Genomic DNA, 17,173 nt, shown 5'->3' with positions numbered 1-17,173 from the left:
AAAATGTAATACATTTTGCAAAAGCCATTATTTATTTCAGACTAATTAACACTGTAATCCATATAGAAACTGCAATATTAATTGTTGTCTGTATGCTTGTTTTAACATATATTAAAACAAGCATACAGATTGTTATGCTTCTTTTATTGATTAAAAGGAAAATATTTATATAAATGATTATATATATATAATTCATTATTCTTCTCAATGTTTTAAATATAAATATGGTGTCATAAATATGTCTTCTGCTGGAGGTAAAGAAAATGTGTTTGATGATAACAATATGATATCACAAATACTCATTAGTAAGTTATGGAACATTATCAAACACATCCAATGATAGGAGCAATTGATTTCATACTTATTATATATGTAAAAATATTTTGAGTAATTTAACTCAATACTTTTTAATATAAAAGTTATTTCTGAAGAAAAGTTTTGGTAATACATAATCTGTTTAATCTAAATATTTGATGTTAACAAAAATATTTTTATGTTGTTTTAATAAACAATAAGAAAATCTTTTTAACCACTATTTGTAGCAAAGCAACACAAAATTTATCTTAACTATTTTAACAATAACAAAATATTAAAAAAATTCTTTTAGATTGATTTTTCTTTTCTTATTTTTTTTATCAAAAATTGCTTGTATTATTTCTGCATAGAAATGCAAAGTGTTAAACTACCAATAAAAATAGAATAAGACAATGTAGTTTTTATACTATAACTAAAATTCTCTTTATTTATAATCTTAAGTTTGGTTTTAATTGTATTGCAGTATTTACTTTGTTTATTTTGAGATTTATAATAAAATTTAAGAAGCAAATTTAAAATGATTATTTCAAAGATTAGAATTAGCTGAAGAAATTAAATATTTTAGCAGACTGGATTGTTTATATAAAATTTAATTTTAATTGCAAAGCTTATTCTTTGTGTTTTCTTTAGAACTTAGTAGATAAGAATTAGAATATGAACACAAAATATACATTTTGATTAAAAAAAAATATATAGAATACATATGAAATATGAAAAGAAAATATATAAATTATATAGTTAGATATATACAAGTATTTTATATTCTAATGCAATAGAAAAAACTCAATAAAGAGTTTTTTCTATTTCATTGTGTTCCAAATACTCTTTCAAAAGATTATGTAATTATGAAATAATATTTAGAGAAATTGAATGTATTAAATAAATCTTGAAATCATATTTTTAAAAATATTTATTTTCTTTTTGCTGTTTTTTAAAGATGTTTTTTAATGTTTTTAGTATCTTTATAATACAATATAATATAATATATGTACTGTACATAATAAATATGAAGGTTTATAAATAATGCAAGTCTAAATATTACAGACTCTTCAAGAAGATGAAGGATTTCAAAAAGCAGTTCGAACTAGTCATGGTCGTCGACCGATTGTATGCTATATATCAATAATTTTCTTTAATTAATATAATTAATAATTGTTTATGAAATATGTTTTTCTTAAATTATTAAATTTTTACAGGCTACAGCAAAACTTCCTGGGACTGCAAAAATTGGAACATCTCGAGGAGGAACAGGAGTAAGCAGTTTTTTTATATAGTGCAGTTAGCAGTTGAACTTGGTTATAATGAAAACGGATTTAATGTGTTTATGGTTATAATGAGCAAAATGCCATAACAATTTTAATTTATGCATATTTCCATACATTTTTTCATGGTTATAACGAAATACTAAGCAAATCTTCAGTAGCTATGCAAACACACAAACATTCTTAATTATTCAAATAGTAAGAAATGCAATACTAAATTTTTGGAAGAGATAAAACATAAAAAGTTACTTAGTGTTATGACTGCTGGATAATTAGTTTTATGACTTTCATTGATTAAAGGCTTATTTATTACTTAACTTTCTTTTTGGAGACTGTCTCCCTCTTTCTTGACTAGCTTCTGGTCCTATTTTATCAATTTACCTAATCGTCACTATGATTGTAAAATTACCTTATACTCTAGTTTAATGTTTTTCAAACTTGTTGAATACACAACCCCTTTACAAGTTAAAAAAATTCTTGTGACCCCCAGGGCCATATTCAAACTATGTCAGTGATTTTAAAAACTACATATTTAATTTTTATTTCTGTTGAGACCTAAATATCAATTGAAAAACCAATTCTACTTTAAAATAGAGTCTTCTCACTGAAATTGTAGTTTTTTTTATTGTAGTGTAGGACCTACAAACACTTGTCTTTTTCTTTTACCTGCGACCTCCGTGTAAGACTTTGCGACGCTCTGGGGGTTGCAACCCACAGGTTGAAAAACACTGCTCTAGTTCAAAATGGACCCTTATATCAACAAAATGGCTATGAAAAGATAAAATGTCTCTTGGTTTATGAAAAAACAGAAATTATTTGCAAGTTAGAATGTGGTGATAAAAGCATTGAAGTGTGTCTAGAAAGTTTTCTTTGTCATCTTTGACACTATCAACATTCTCGAAAAATAAAGCAATCATCAATTTTAAGATTTGTAGATAAAAAAAAACCTAACTGAAATCAGTCATATTATTAATTAATAATATCTTTAATTACATAATAATAATAATGATGATAATAATAATAATAATCGCATCTCATGTACATGGACGACATAAAACTTTATGCATCCACACATAAACAACTTCATCAACTCCTACAAATCACACACTCATACACTAAGGACATACAAATGGAGTTTGGCTTAGACAAATGCAAAAAACTTCACATAGAAAAAGGAATCCTGAAGAAAGAAGATTTTGCACTTGGAAATGGAGACGTTATTGAATCCATGGAAGAGGGCGAGTTCTACAAGTACTTAGGATTCCAACAGGCCAAACTAACAGAACATACACAAATAAAGCAACGATTAATTAAAGAATACCAAAGTAGGTTAAACGCTATACTTAGAACACAGTTAAATGCAAAACACACAGTTAAAGCAATAAACACATATGTCATCCCAGTACTCACATACTCTTTTGGAGTTATACATTGGACTCACACAGATCTCGAGCAACTCCAAAGGAAAACAAGAACAACACTTACTAAGCATAAACAACATCATCCTAAATCCGCCACAGAAAGATTAACCCTTCCACGTAAAGAAGGCGGACGTGGCCTGATTGACATAGTTAACCTTCACTACAAACAAATACAGTCACTGCGAGAGTTTTTCTACAAGAAACAAGAAACATCACAGTTACATAAAGCAGTAACTCTAGCAGACTCAAATAACACACCATTAAACTTACACTCACATCATACAGACATGACACAACACATAAAAAGCATAGACACCATCAAGCAATCGTGGGCTCGAAAGGCACTCCATGGCAGGCATCCTTATGACCTGGCCCAGGATTTTGTTGACAAAACTGCGTCAAACAGCTGGTTAGATCGGGGATGCCTCTTTGGGGAGACGGAAGGATTCATGATTGCCATACAGGATCAGGTCATAAATACTAAAAACTACAGAAAACACATACTCAAAGATACAACACTCACAAATGACACATGCAGAAAATGTCACATCATGCCAGAAACTATACAACACATCACTTCTGGTTGCAAGCTCTTGGCACAGACAGATTATTTACACAGACATAATCAAGTAGCAAATATAATACACCAAGAGCTTGCAAACAAACACAAATTATTAGACATGCATGAACCATACTACAAGTATATTCCACAGATAGTATTGAAAAACAATATGCACAAACTGTACTACGACAGAGCCATAATCACAGATAAAACAATTTACCACAACAGACCAGACATCACACTTATTGACAAACACAATAAAATCACATACATTATAGATATAGCCATTCCAAACACTCACAATATACAAAACACATGCACTGAAAAAATTAGCAAGTACATAGAACTCGCCCAAGAAATAAGGCATCTGTGGAGGATGGATAGGGTGCTTATTGTACCTGTCGTTCTCTCCTGTACAGGTGTGATACCACACACACTACACAAAAGCCTGGGAACATTACAATTGAATAGAAATACATATGTCACACTACAAAAGGCCACTATATTGAATGCATGCCATATTGTTAGGAAATTCCTGAATACAGACACACACTTATTTAATTTTAGCTCTTGGTTGCTATGCCTTGACTCTGGTCCAGCATAGTACACAGCCACCGGTGTGTACCGAGTATAACTCACTAAACCCAACATAATAATAATAGGTGCAGAGCCCAAATGGTTAGGAGTTGAAAGTTGAAATTTGGTACACAGTTAGGGTACATTACGAGAATGCACACTAAGAAGGGATTTTTCAAAATTCTTCCCGACGGGGGAGAGAGACAGGATTAAGGCTTAACACTTCCATTAACAATGGAAGTCTTAAGTAACAATGGAAGTGTTACATAACAATTCCATTGTTATGTAACACTTCCAGACACAGATGCAATTTTTTCGTTTTTGCGGAAAATCGAACATATTTTTAGACCCATCTAAAAATTCTCTAATCAGTCCGGAAACAGGGGGACCCAATTCTTGCATTCTGTGAAAACGGGTAAGGTTGACTATAACGTAATAATGTTAATCTTCCCTATTGTTACTTTTGCCCGAGCAACGCGGTCCTACCTGCTAGTATATATATATTTTGAATCAACTTATTTAGAATTAAAAATTAAAAGATTTTACTAATTATCAGTGGCATAGCTACAAATTTTTCTGCCCACGGGTGCCCTACATGTTTGTGCCCAAAGCAGCTGCCCATTCTCTCTACTTATGTCACTGCCCGTCATGGATATAATGAGTAACGGTTATAATGAGAAAATCTTGCTGGTCCCTTAATGCTCATTATAATCGAGTTCAACTGTAATTATTTAACATAACTTTTACTGTTAATGTAGTAAAATGTAATATCTAATGTAAATCTAATATTTTACTGTTTAGTATCATGGACACACTTCAATGTTGTCTTCAGCAAGTCATACTACAACAAATTCTCAAGATAGTTTAGCTAGGCCAATGACAGCTGTTAGAGGTGTTGGTTATTCATCAGCTGGAAATAGAGGTTTGTAAAAATTGTAATGTTAATCTGATGTAGATATGAAAATAATTTAAAAAATAAAATATTCGTATTTACATTTTTAGTCCAAACTGGAATGTTTGATCCATTAAATCAAGCTAAACATTCTGTATCTCCTTTGCAGATAAAAGATGAAAATAGGTAGAAACATATCTAATGTATTTTACTTTTATTTTTAAGACATATTATAAAATATTTCAAATGAGAAACTGTGTATTTAGTCCAGAAGAATTACTTAAACAGTTAGAGAAGAAAGTTCAAGAATTAATGGAAGAGAGCTGCAGAGCTTCAAGTCGTAATGAAATGAAATTGGTAAGATAATTTTTATGTACTTATATAAAATTGAAAGTTGTTTACATAAAATTATTTTAAGGCACTTGAAAAAGCAAAAGAAGCATCAGCCAAGGAAAGAGCTTTAAGTAGACAAAGAGAACAACTTGTTTCAGAAGCATCAGCAAATATGGATCTTACATTTTGTGTGAGTTAACAATAAATTAATTTTTAATTAAAAATNAAAAAGGAACTTCCTCTATAACATGCAACTCTATTGTTCAACTTTTGGACATTCAGTTTTCATACACAGTTTTAAGAATGCATTATATGCAAAAGTCAAGCATATATCCTAAGTATCAATAACACGGTGAAATAGTTTATATGATTTTGACAAAACAATGGACTATTAAACCACATAATAAAATATTACATATTGGAATATAAAACCAGATAACTGGATCATAGAGAATATTTCTCACTAGAAAACTCTAGATTTAAATTTAAAGCCTTGGGTACGTCAGACAGGTAAAATACATCTTCAAAAGAGAGGCAATTCAAAAACAAACAATAAACAAAAACAATTGATGTGTATAGTATTAAGCATCTGATTAAAAAACAATTACCTAAAGTTCCAGGCAAAAAAATTTAAAAAGTAGAAAGAAATGGATGCACAAAGGATTGCTTTACTCACATTAAACTTACTTAGTATTTCCAGCAACAAAGTATTTAATAAAATAAAAACGTTTTCAACTATATTTAATAGTCTTCTTCAGTTAAGAAAATTTAATTAATTAAAACAAAATTCAATTTATTATCTTATTCCCTTATTTTAGGCTTTCAAAAATCGTTTTTTATAGATTCATAAGCTTAATTCAAAACATGTAGGACAGGGGTGTCCAACTCGCGGGCCGCAAACAGCCCAAGGCAAGTTCCAATGCAGCCCAATAAACATGTAAACAAAACCGACAAATTCTTTTATTTTATTTATTTATTTATTTCAATGGCACAAACCAAAACAGATGTTTCACAAAGCCATAAACCTTTATACATATTTTAATTTTGAGTGGAAAGGAAATATTTTCAAATACAGTAGAACCTTGATTATCCGGATCTCTATTATCCAGATTTTCGATTATCTGGATTGTTCAAAATAAAGAAAAATTTTACGAATTTGCTGATTTGCACTTGGTGAATTACAATACTGTTTATGTACTTTTTTTGTTTCAGCAACGTCTCACCCAGCACAGTGGTCGTAAACTCTTAAATATATTTTGTGTCGTAATAAAAATATAACTTGACATACATATTTATAAATAATTTCGTTTTCAAATTACATCATTTCTATGACCAAGGGCGGCGTAAGACATGGGCAACATGGGCCACCGCCTATGCCTCACATTCTGAAGGGCCTCGCGTTTCAAAGGTTTATGCATTACTTAAAAGCTGCGGACACAACGAAAAAATTTTACTCGTTATAAAACAATAAATAGTTTGTCAAATTTTTATTCATAAAAATGCAGTTTCAACTGCTTTTTATTTTATAAAGTCCATCTTCTTGCGCCACCAGAGGGCCTTTTAAACAATAGGTAGTCTGTTAGCATTGGTCAGTAGTAGTCCAAATTCAATATGAATGTTTGTTTCTTGAAAATTTGATCACGATTTAAATATAGTATTTACTTTTAATATTACCGATATGTCATCGAAAAGAAAATGTGTTGTATTATCATTAAAAGACAAAGTATTTGTTTCGATTATCCGAATTTTTCCTTATCCGGACTACCTTCATCCCCAATTAGTCCAGATAATCGAGGTTCTACTGTACTTGGAAATGTGTGAATGAGGAAGGTATATTAAATAAAGCTGGAGTTGTGACTCAAAAGAGTATAGACTCAAATTCAGGGAAAGGAGAGAAAGGCCAAAAGATAAAAAGTAGTTTTCCAACTTTCCTCCTTTCGTTATCTTTTGTGCTTTCTCTCCTTTCCCTGCATTTGGGTCTATAATCCTTTGAGTCCCAACTCCAGCTTTATTTAGTACTCCTTCCAGTGTTGCAGGATTTGGCTACTTTGTGCCAAATTTGGCTACCCTTTTATTAGTTTGGCATAAAAAATATCATTTGGCGCATTGGCTACTTTTTGGGCTACATATTATTTATAAATATATTAGTTGAATAAGAATGCACTTTAAAATGATTAGAGACTCAAATAAAACAAATATTTGTGTTTTTCAATAAATTTTTGTTTGTCTCTTTTATAATAAATGAATTTATTTATCTCTAAGTAAAAATTGAAAGTGTCTATAGAAGTAATTTTTTAAAATATTTTTTTTTGTAATAAAGTTTTAATGCTTATTACTGTAATCTAGACATGTTAATCCTTAAATATACTTGTATGTTTAAGGATTGGGCCAAAATATACTTGGGCCACAAGTATATATAATATACTTGTGGCCCAAAACTCCGTGACTTCTTCCAATGTGGCTTAGGGAAACAAAAAGGTTGGACACCCCTGATGCAGGACATATTATATCAAGATTTCTGTATATTTAAATGTTTTTGTAGAAAAGTTTTATATGTACAGTACAGTAGCTCACCATTATCATTGTCATTTTTTCATTATCATCATGTTTCTTTATTATAATTTTTGGTTTTACCAAGGAAGTTTTGTTGTTATCTTCAAAGGTTAATTTTGTCTTAATGGCATTACCTTATACTATTCTGTAAATAAATAAAATTTCTTTAGTGAGATTTGAACTATTCATGCTCTTAACTAGTTTTTGAATTTACTGATAGAAAACAAATTGCTAAAAAATTTATTTGAATACGTTTTTGAAAATTTTGGATTTTAAAAATCTTTTTTTTTTTTTTTTTTTTGTTTTTACTAAGTCATTAATTTTGTATTTACTTCTAGTTTTTTTTTTAATATTTAGAAATTATTTTCTTTAAAAAAACATTATTTATATAATTTCAATTTTCCATAATAAATTAGCATGATCTCTGCTTAATGTAAAATAAAAATAAATATTAAAGTAACAATAAGTTATAGAATTACTATAATTTCATGTGGATAACCTGTAGAGAATTGCTAGAACAGAAATAAAATTTTTTATAAGCTCCACTATTATTATATTGGCCAAAACTTTAAAACTTTATCATTGAAATCATAACATTTATAAATATGCAGTTTAGAAGGTACCATCTCAAACATTGAAATGTTAATGTATTCTGTTTCACTTCCATTAGCAGTTTATTGTAGATGTAATTATAATATATATTATATAATTATATATTATGCTAAAATAAGACAGTTTTTCATTTATATGTAATTAATTTAATTGAATATACTTTTTTCATATTTAACTTATTGGAATTAAATATTGTAGGGCGTTTAAAGGTAAATATTGGAAACATTTATTATAATCAGGGTAATTATCCAAAAGCAATTAAATTTTACAGAATGGCATTAGACCAACTACCAAATACTCATAAAGATATGAGGTAAGATTTTAATTTTTAATGTTAAATTTTTTAATGTCAATTGATGTTTGACCATAAAGTTTTAATATTGTAGGATAAAAATAATGAAGAATATTGGATTGACTTTTGTGAAAATGGGACAATTCACTGATGCTATAACATCATTTGAATATATAATGGCTGAGAAACCAGATTTTAAAACTGCTCTTCATCTTATTCTTTGCCATTATTCATTGGGTGATCGAGAAAAGATGAAACATAGTTTTTTAAAACTTCTTGATGTAACTCTTGATAATGTAGATGACGATGAAAAATATTCTTCAAATTCAGTAAGAAACTTATTATTTAAGTAATGAATGCAATAATAATTCTAAATTCAAGTTAAATTTGAATAGTTATGAATGATTTATTGAATTTAGGAAGATTCTCATTCAAATTTGATTATGGAAGCAATCAAAGAAGATGCATTAAGAAAGATAGAAAGAAAAAGGTACTTTTTCTTACTTTTTCATAAAAAATGAGATCTAATATTAAAATAATTATTAGAAAAGAAATCAATCTCTGATACCACTAATTGCAATATGCCTGTAACCTGTATGTTTTTTTGAAATTCCATATTTTATAAAAAATATCATTTACAAAATATTTAAATATAATAAAATAAAACTTTATTTGAGATGTCAGTTGCTATTTCAACCTAAATATGTTGAAATATCAACAGAGATCTCTATATATTGCATTAATACAAGAATATGCTTATTTGAGTTATGTGCTGTTTAACTTATTAGCAAGACTAACAGACTGCAAAAGCATTCTAGTTGATATATCTGTATTATTTAATGTAAGTTAATTTGAAAAATACCAGTTTAAAGCAAGTACTTTCATTCCTTGTAATAAAATATTTTCATGTATATGTAAATTTAAGGATTAGAATACAATGTATTCAAACATACTCAAATATTCATATTGTTCAAACAAAAGCTTTGAGTATGCTTTTGAACAAAATATGAATGTTGCTTGTTATAGTCATGTAAATACTAAAATCATCATTTTTTTATACATGTAATTTTAGCAAACATTAAATTAAACAAAACAAAATAAATTATTATAAATATTAAAAAAATTTTAATGCTTGTACAGTTTTTATCAATGGAAACTACAAATATAGAACATGTATTTTCTCATCTTACATCTTATCATCATACATGTAAGATGGAAAATTTTTAGCATTGCATTACTGCACCTGATACATATTTTGTTGAAATATATTGTATTCTATTTGAAATTGCATAAATTTGAAAATTTCTATTAACAATTTGTTTATATTAGAATGAAACTTTATATTTTGAAGGTATTACACAATAAATTTAAGATTTTTAGTTACAAAACACTAAAAGTACAGTACATATGCTTATACATTTATCTACATGATTGTTTTGTTTTCTTATTTTGGTATACAAATTTTTATTTTTTATAAAATCTGCATTAATAGAAGACAAGAAGCTGAATCTAGTATTCTGACAGCAGCAAAATTGATTGCTCCCGTAATTCTCTCAAGTGTTTCAGAAGGATATGAATGGTATCTATTAATGTAGATTTTGAATATAAAAATTAAAAGTTTTATTTAAAGCATTTGTAAAAATTGTGTTTGTCATAGGTGTGTTCAACAGATAAATGCATCTTCCCATGCAGAATTAGCAAATGATCTTGAAATTAATAAAGCTGTGATGTATTTAAGGAAGAGAGAATTTAACCAGGTAAAAAATTAAATTTTCATTATTTTTGAAATATAAGAAAAATTTTTTACCTTTAAAGTGTGAAATTTTATTTTTTAGGCAATAGAAACATTAAAAATGTTTGAAAAAAAAGAAACAAAAGTAGCAAGTATAGCTGCAACTAATTTATCATTTCTTTATTTTTTGGTGAGATTTTTGTTATATTAAAAATTTTGTAAGCATTTAATTGTTATATTATTAAATTAGAAATGTAATGATAAGTTAGTATATGCAACAATATAACTTATAATATAAAATCTTAAAACAGGTCTGTATTAAAATGGCTAAAGATAATTGCTAATACACACAAGTACTGTCACTTTTATTACATGACTGTTTTAAGTGAACTTTTCATAATTACAAATACAACATGGCATATAATATTACTATATTAATTCAAACAAAATAATAAATGGTACAAAAAGTATTATTAATTAGTGGCAAAAGAAAGAAAGCAATCTGTTTATCTTATACACTGCATATAAAAAAAAAACTTTTTTTTATAATTTATGACAGTAAAATGATAAATCTATTACTTCTCTATTCAGCAAGGTGATAATACTCAGGCTGATTTATATGCTGACCAAGCTATTGTCTCAGATCGTTATAATGCTGGAGGTAAATATTACAAATTTGGGATATATTAAATTATATTTTCCTATATTATAAAAATAAGAAACTTTGATATTTTCAGCATTAGTAAACAAAGGAAACACATGCTTTAGACGTGGTGATCTTGAGAAGGCAAAAGAATTTTACAAAGAATCTTTGAGTAATGAAGCTAGTTGTATGGAAGCATTATATAACTTAGGTAATTTAATTTATTTTCAAACATGGTGTTTTATAAAAAGTAAGAAATGTTTCTAAACTGATATTAAATAATATAGGTTTAACAAATAAAAAACTTGGAAATTTAGAGGAGGCATTGGAATGTTTTTATAAATTTCATGCTATTGTTCGAAATCACCCACAAGTTGTGTATGAAATTGCTAGTGTGTATCCTTTTTAAAATATATAATGCTTTTAAACATGATGATAATACAGTATATTAATAAGTAAAAAACCTGCTTTCAATTTTTAAAAAAATGATTTTAAATTGATATATTCTTTAATTCATAAAAATAGATATGAAATGCTAGAAGATTTGGATCAGGCAATGGAATGGTAAGCTTATAAATATTTTTAAATAAATGATTTTTAATTAAAATTAATGAAATATTAAATTAGGTATCAACAATTAGCTACTCTTCTTCCAACTGATCCACACTTATTGGCTAAAATTGGTGACATGTGTGAAGCAGAAGGTGACAAGCAGCAAGCTTTTCAATATCATTCAGATGTAAGCAAATGATTAGATTTCTACAATTTTACATAACAAAATCTATCTATATATATAAAATTTTTAGTCATATAGATATTTTCCTTCAAATATTGAAATAATTGAATGGTTAGGAGCATATCATATTGATTCTCAAGTGTATGAAAAAGCTATAAAATATTTTGAAAGAGCAGCAATTATACAGTTAAGTGCAATTTTTATTTTTACTTGTTTAAAGTAAGCAATATTAAGGATAATAATAATCTCATAACATTTAATCTTAGACCCTCACAAGTTAAATGGCAACTTATGGTTGCTAGTTGTCATCGCAGAAGTGGAAATTATCAGCATGCATTACAGACTTATAAACATATCCATAAAAAGTTTCCTGAAAACACAGAATGTAAGAAATCATTTTTTAAATATTTTTAATTAACGATTTGAAAATTATTGTTTATTTGATTGTTTCTCAGGTTTGAAGTTTCTGGTCAGATTATGTACTGATCTTGGCTTGCAAGAAGCAGCAGAATATGCTGTGAAATTAAAAAAAGCTGAAAAAGCAAAGGAGCTTAAAGAACAGGTAATGAAACTCTAAATTATTTTACAAAAAGCAAAATTTTTAATTGTATAAAAATTATAACATGAAACAGTTTTTTTAATGATAATTTTAATATGAATTTATTGATGATTTTTATACAATGTAAATTCATATTAAGGATTGTTTCTGATGAAACAAATTTCATTTGTTAAGCAAATAAACTATGCTTTTTATGTTTTTTGTTTAACATAACCACTAAAATAAATTTCAATTTATTTTAATCATAAAATGTTTTATTAAAGCAAAGAAAATGCTATTTAATATGAATAAATAGTGTAACTGACTTCAAAAGTATATTTGAAATTAATTATACTAAAAAGTTTTATTAAATATTATTAAACAAAATTTGTTTCCCCCCCAGAGTATAAGTGATTTATAACTGAAGATTAATTTAAAAATTATAACTCCTTTAAATTATGAAGTTTAAAAATTGAAGTTCTTTTATTGAGTTGAGATAATAGAACTAGGCTGACCATTTTTTCTGTGGTGCAATTCGGGACATTGAGCCTGATAGGAGGGGGGGTAATTTTACAAAAAAATTAAAAATTTATACTTTATGAAACAAATACAAATACAATAAAACCTTTTTATTTAAAGCATAAATAATTTGAACAAGTGATTAGTTTTAACTTCAAACTAATCACTTGTACACTGTTTGAACCCAACTTAAAACTTTTAAGAGTAGTTAAGAGTATTTTGCAACAGTATGAATATTTTTAAGAAGTTCATCACAGTTTTCTATTTGTTGCTTGAAGACTTTGCAAATATTGCACTCAAAATTGCACTTTCAAATTGTTTACCCCGTAATTCTAGATAAGAAACAATATTTGTATAAAAATGTATAATTTGTTTAATAAACCATTTTTTGTCTATACAGTAAGAACCTGCTTAATGCAGGGGATGCATTCCTAGATAACAAAGCACTAAACAAAATAGCATTAAATGAGGTTACTTTAACCTAGAGTAAATAGGGATAAGGGAACATGCAACCAAAAATAAAAAAAATTTTACTTTAAGTTATTTTTATATTAATTTATATAATAATATACGTTAAATAACACAAATATATGCACACACAGAAATGTATAATAATATATTAATTAGTTCATTTTTTCTATATTAATGGTTCATTTTTTGTGACGAAGGTTCTGACTTTTCTGAAATTCTTGTGTTTTGCAATAAAGTCATGAAGTTTCATTTGTCACTTTTTCTTTCCTTAAGCAAATGTCGGTAGCAGAATATCGCATCCAAAACACCTCATTTTGCTTTAGCACTCCTTTCAAACTCTGGATCATTTGCTGCAATTTGATTAACGATTTTGGTTATTGTTACCAAACTTTTACTAAGGAAATCTGTAAAGAAATTTTTTGGGTTCTTCATTTTCAGAATCACTATTTTCCAGTTGTACATGGATTCCTTGTTTTGCCAGTTCTTGAAGGTCATCGTTGATAAGACTCTCACCAGAAACTGGCAGTAACTCCTCAATATCCTGTTTGTCTACATCCCTTAGTCCTGCTATATCAATTAGGTTCAGTTTGATCAACCTAACAACACAGCGATAGGCTTTTCTCATTGAGAATTCTTGGATACCTTCAGCTATAACTTTTTCCACACTTCTTCCACACTTCATATGTTCATTTATCAGTTAATTCTTGCCAAGTGAAGCCGATATTGCCTATAGCATCCATGATGTTATATTTTTTCCAAAATTGCACCAATCAAATATAGATTTACAGACAGTACACATTTTTGCCACCTTTTTCTGATTGGTTTGTGTTTGTAAATAACTGTATTATGTATGAATCAATAAAATGCTGCAATAATTTAAATTGGCATAAATTTTGAGCTTTTTTTTTAGGCTTTGAGCAGACGGCATTATATCGAATCAGTGTTAAGTGAGGTAGCATTAAGCGGGGTCTTACTGTATTTCCATTTTTGATTAGATTGATTAAAATAGTGTTTAAACTTGGTGGTAGAAATGTGGAATCCATTCTGTCTTCAAATTTAAAAATGTGAGATCATTGATTTTTTCTGAAATTTCAACAATTGTCCTTTTCTCTTCCTTTTTTTTTTTAAATTAAATTATGAAATACTGATGCCCATGTTTTAAGGAATTGAAGCCAAAGTTCAGTTTGTTCATTTGAAAAGAAATTTTTAAAACTGTTGTGGCACTTATCAATTGAAAGAAAATATGATTTTAAAGGATTAAATAATTGTAACACTCTTCCAACTGTGGTAGTAGAGCTAGCCATCTTGTTTTGGATATCCCTAATAATCGCTTGTATTCTACCTCTGTCAATACAAAATTGCTTCAGATTTTTTACTCAAATCATGTAAATGTAAAAGTGGCTATAAATTTCTCTAATTTCTCCTTCACTGTTTAAAGGAAGCAAATCTGCCATAGTTTGAACTGCATTGTGGATTATGTGTGCTATGCAACCTATTTCAATTATTGTACAATGTAATTGATTATTTAATTGCAAAAATACATTGTTTGTTCTTTTTCTATTAACACCTCCAAAATTGGAATTTGTATTATCTGCACAATATTTCATCAAGTTATTTGAATCCAAAGTATCAATAACTGACTTTGATTATTTCTGATGTTTCTCCGGGAAGAGCGACTAAATGTAAAATTTTAACTTGAACACCTTCTTTGCAATTAAAATATCTAGTGAAGATCAGAAATAACTCTAAATCTTTGTGGTTTGAAGTATCTGTGTAAATTGTAATAAAGTGAGTGTTTTCTAATTTGATTTTAAGAGTGGAGATTGCAAAGGGTTTTATCACATTTTAACTATTGCTTCAGTTTTTGTATGTATGCAAGAAAATTTTTACTCCAAAAATAGTTTGATTAAATTTGACATGAAGTCCATAGATCTAATGATTGATTGTGCAGTGATTTCATTTCACATAGTCATCTATGTGAAATGAAATTACTGCTTCAGCCAGTGCAAGCTGTCATTCCTCTTCACCAAATTGTTTTTTGAAAAATATTGCGTGGAAATTCTTTTGCAATATCATCATTGAATTTACAATCTTTTCTTGACAGCCATTTGGAAGGATTCTAAAAAAAAAGTTAAATTTAGAAAATTTAAGCAATTGTGTTAAAAAACTAAACTACTATTTAAATTTAATTTAACTGCATTTTTCAGTTTCGAATATTGTATAAAGTACAGTTTGTTTTTCTAAACTCTAAAAATACTTACCACTGCTCTTGATTTAGTTGATGAGGTATTTTGCTAAATCTAATACTTCCTTATAAAAAATATGCTTTGCAATTAAAGTACAGTACTATTAATTTATAGAATAATTATCAAAACAACAGAAAACAATTTCAAGAGTTTAGGAATAATGGTTATATTATAACCATTCTTGCCACAAGTTCACAATGAAGTTTGCAGCAAATTTCATTGCAAACAAGAGCGCACATGCAATGCTGCCAATGCAAGGCTTCGAAAATAATATGATCCAAACGTGGAAATACTATATAAACTAAATTAATTTTGATAATAAACAAATTGTTAATTCTGGGATGTGTATCTATGTGGGATGCAAAGCTAGAATTTGGGATGAATGGTCATCCCTAGATAGAACAGTTTTCGTGCATCAAATTGTTATTATTAAAAAAAATTTTAATTTACTGATATTATAATAGTGGATACAATAGCATATGATTAGCTTAAGCTTTGCATATATCTGCTATATTAATTCAACGAATAGACTATAAGCAAAGGTTCTAAATATTTATACCCAATAGATTCATGTATTTATTTATTTGTAAATTATATTTAGTTTATTTAATCATTTTGTGTGTGTAAAATTTTAACATGAAATTCTAGTATGTTCCAATTCAATAAAATATTGCTTAACTCACTTATTAGTATAATACATATAAAAATTTATATAAAATATTTAAAAATGAAATTTACCACATTAATTTAATAGAGGGTTGCCAGCAATACTAGTCGGCCTGGTAGTCGTCATAGCAGTAGTAGGACTTCAAGAGATGGTTCAGCAAGTAGTTGTAAGTTAACAATGTTTTTTTTGATAGGATAAAAATAATAACATAAAAACTGGAATTATTTTTTCATTAGTTAATAGCGCTCCACCTGGAACACCACATAGAAGCAGTTCTCGAAATTCTCTTGCAGCATCAGCAAGATCATTAGACCATAAATTTATTTCAGAAGCAGAAGAACCATTTCAGCCAGCAAGAAAAGAAATTGGTATGGTGATAAAATATGTTAAATTATTTACATTAAATTATAGTAATAAAAAATAAAATTTGTTTCTATAGATGCAAGTTATGAAGATCCATTAGGACCTCAACAAGAGCGACCTAAAACTGCAGCAAGACGCAAAGACCCTGTTGAAGATGAATTTGATAATGAAGAACTTGGTGATGATTTGTTACCTGTATAATTTTTTAAAAGTAAGTATTAACAATATAAATTATGAAAATTTTAATTATAATATATAGTGATTCATTTTGATTAAAGAGAATTTCTTTTTTCTAAATATCTAAATGATTAACACATTGTTTAATGATAATATATTAAATTTAAATAAGAGTTTGAGACTAAGTAATTCAAATGATCAATTTAAAAATTTTTCATTTACAGTTATATTTTAATATAGGCTATCATTATAAATAAGTTTTG

General features: G+C 27.6%; 1 protein-coding gene across 1 annotated transcript in view; it reads left to right on the top strand.

The window, feature by feature from the left end:
- Positions 1 to 16,944, top strand: part of LOC111639370 (intraflagellar transport protein 88 homolog) — a 36,630-nt gene extending 19,686 nt beyond the window's left edge. The window contains exons 3-25 of the mRNA XM_023385241.1: positions 1,360 to 1,422; positions 1,512 to 1,568; positions 4,938 to 5,058; positions 5,139 to 5,214; positions 5,295 to 5,385; positions 5,447 to 5,555; positions 8,650 to 8,839; positions 8,913 to 9,147; positions 9,238 to 9,308; positions 10,311 to 10,397; positions 10,476 to 10,575; positions 10,654 to 10,740; positions 11,142 to 11,211; positions 11,288 to 11,404; positions 11,481 to 11,589; positions 11,719 to 11,757; positions 11,821 to 11,932; positions 12,000 to 12,115; positions 12,196 to 12,314; positions 12,385 to 12,491; positions 16,458 to 16,536; positions 16,607 to 16,738; positions 16,810 to 16,944. Of these exons, the coding sequence (XP_023241009.1) occupies positions 1,360 to 1,422; positions 1,512 to 1,568; positions 4,938 to 5,058; positions 5,139 to 5,214; positions 5,295 to 5,385; positions 5,447 to 5,555; positions 8,650 to 8,839; positions 8,913 to 9,147; positions 9,238 to 9,308; positions 10,311 to 10,397; positions 10,476 to 10,575; positions 10,654 to 10,740; positions 11,142 to 11,211; positions 11,288 to 11,404; positions 11,481 to 11,589; positions 11,719 to 11,757; positions 11,821 to 11,932; positions 12,000 to 12,115; positions 12,196 to 12,314; positions 12,385 to 12,491; positions 16,458 to 16,536; positions 16,607 to 16,738; positions 16,810 to 16,934 (2,412 nt within the window). The 3' untranslated portion in view covers positions 16,935 to 16,944. The remainder of the gene's footprint in view (positions 1 to 1,359; positions 1,423 to 1,511; positions 1,569 to 4,937; positions 5,059 to 5,138; positions 5,215 to 5,294; positions 5,386 to 5,446; positions 5,556 to 8,649; positions 8,840 to 8,912; positions 9,148 to 9,237; positions 9,309 to 10,310; positions 10,398 to 10,475; positions 10,576 to 10,653; positions 10,741 to 11,141; positions 11,212 to 11,287; positions 11,405 to 11,480; positions 11,590 to 11,718; positions 11,758 to 11,820; positions 11,933 to 11,999; positions 12,116 to 12,195; positions 12,315 to 12,384; positions 12,492 to 16,457; positions 16,537 to 16,606; positions 16,739 to 16,809) is intronic.
- The last annotated feature ends 229 nt before the right edge of the window (positions 16,945 to 17,173 follow it).

Source organism: Centruroides sculpturatus, unplaced genomic scaffold (assembly GCF_000671375.1).
Source record: "Centruroides sculpturatus isolate CEXI.00-Female unplaced genomic scaffold, Cexi_2.0 scaffold1239, whole genome shotgun sequence".
Classification (NCBI taxonomy): Eukaryota; Metazoa; Arthropoda; class Arachnida; order Scorpiones; family Buthidae; genus Centruroides; species Centruroides sculpturatus.
This window is presented reverse-complemented; position numbering and strand designations above follow the sequence as displayed.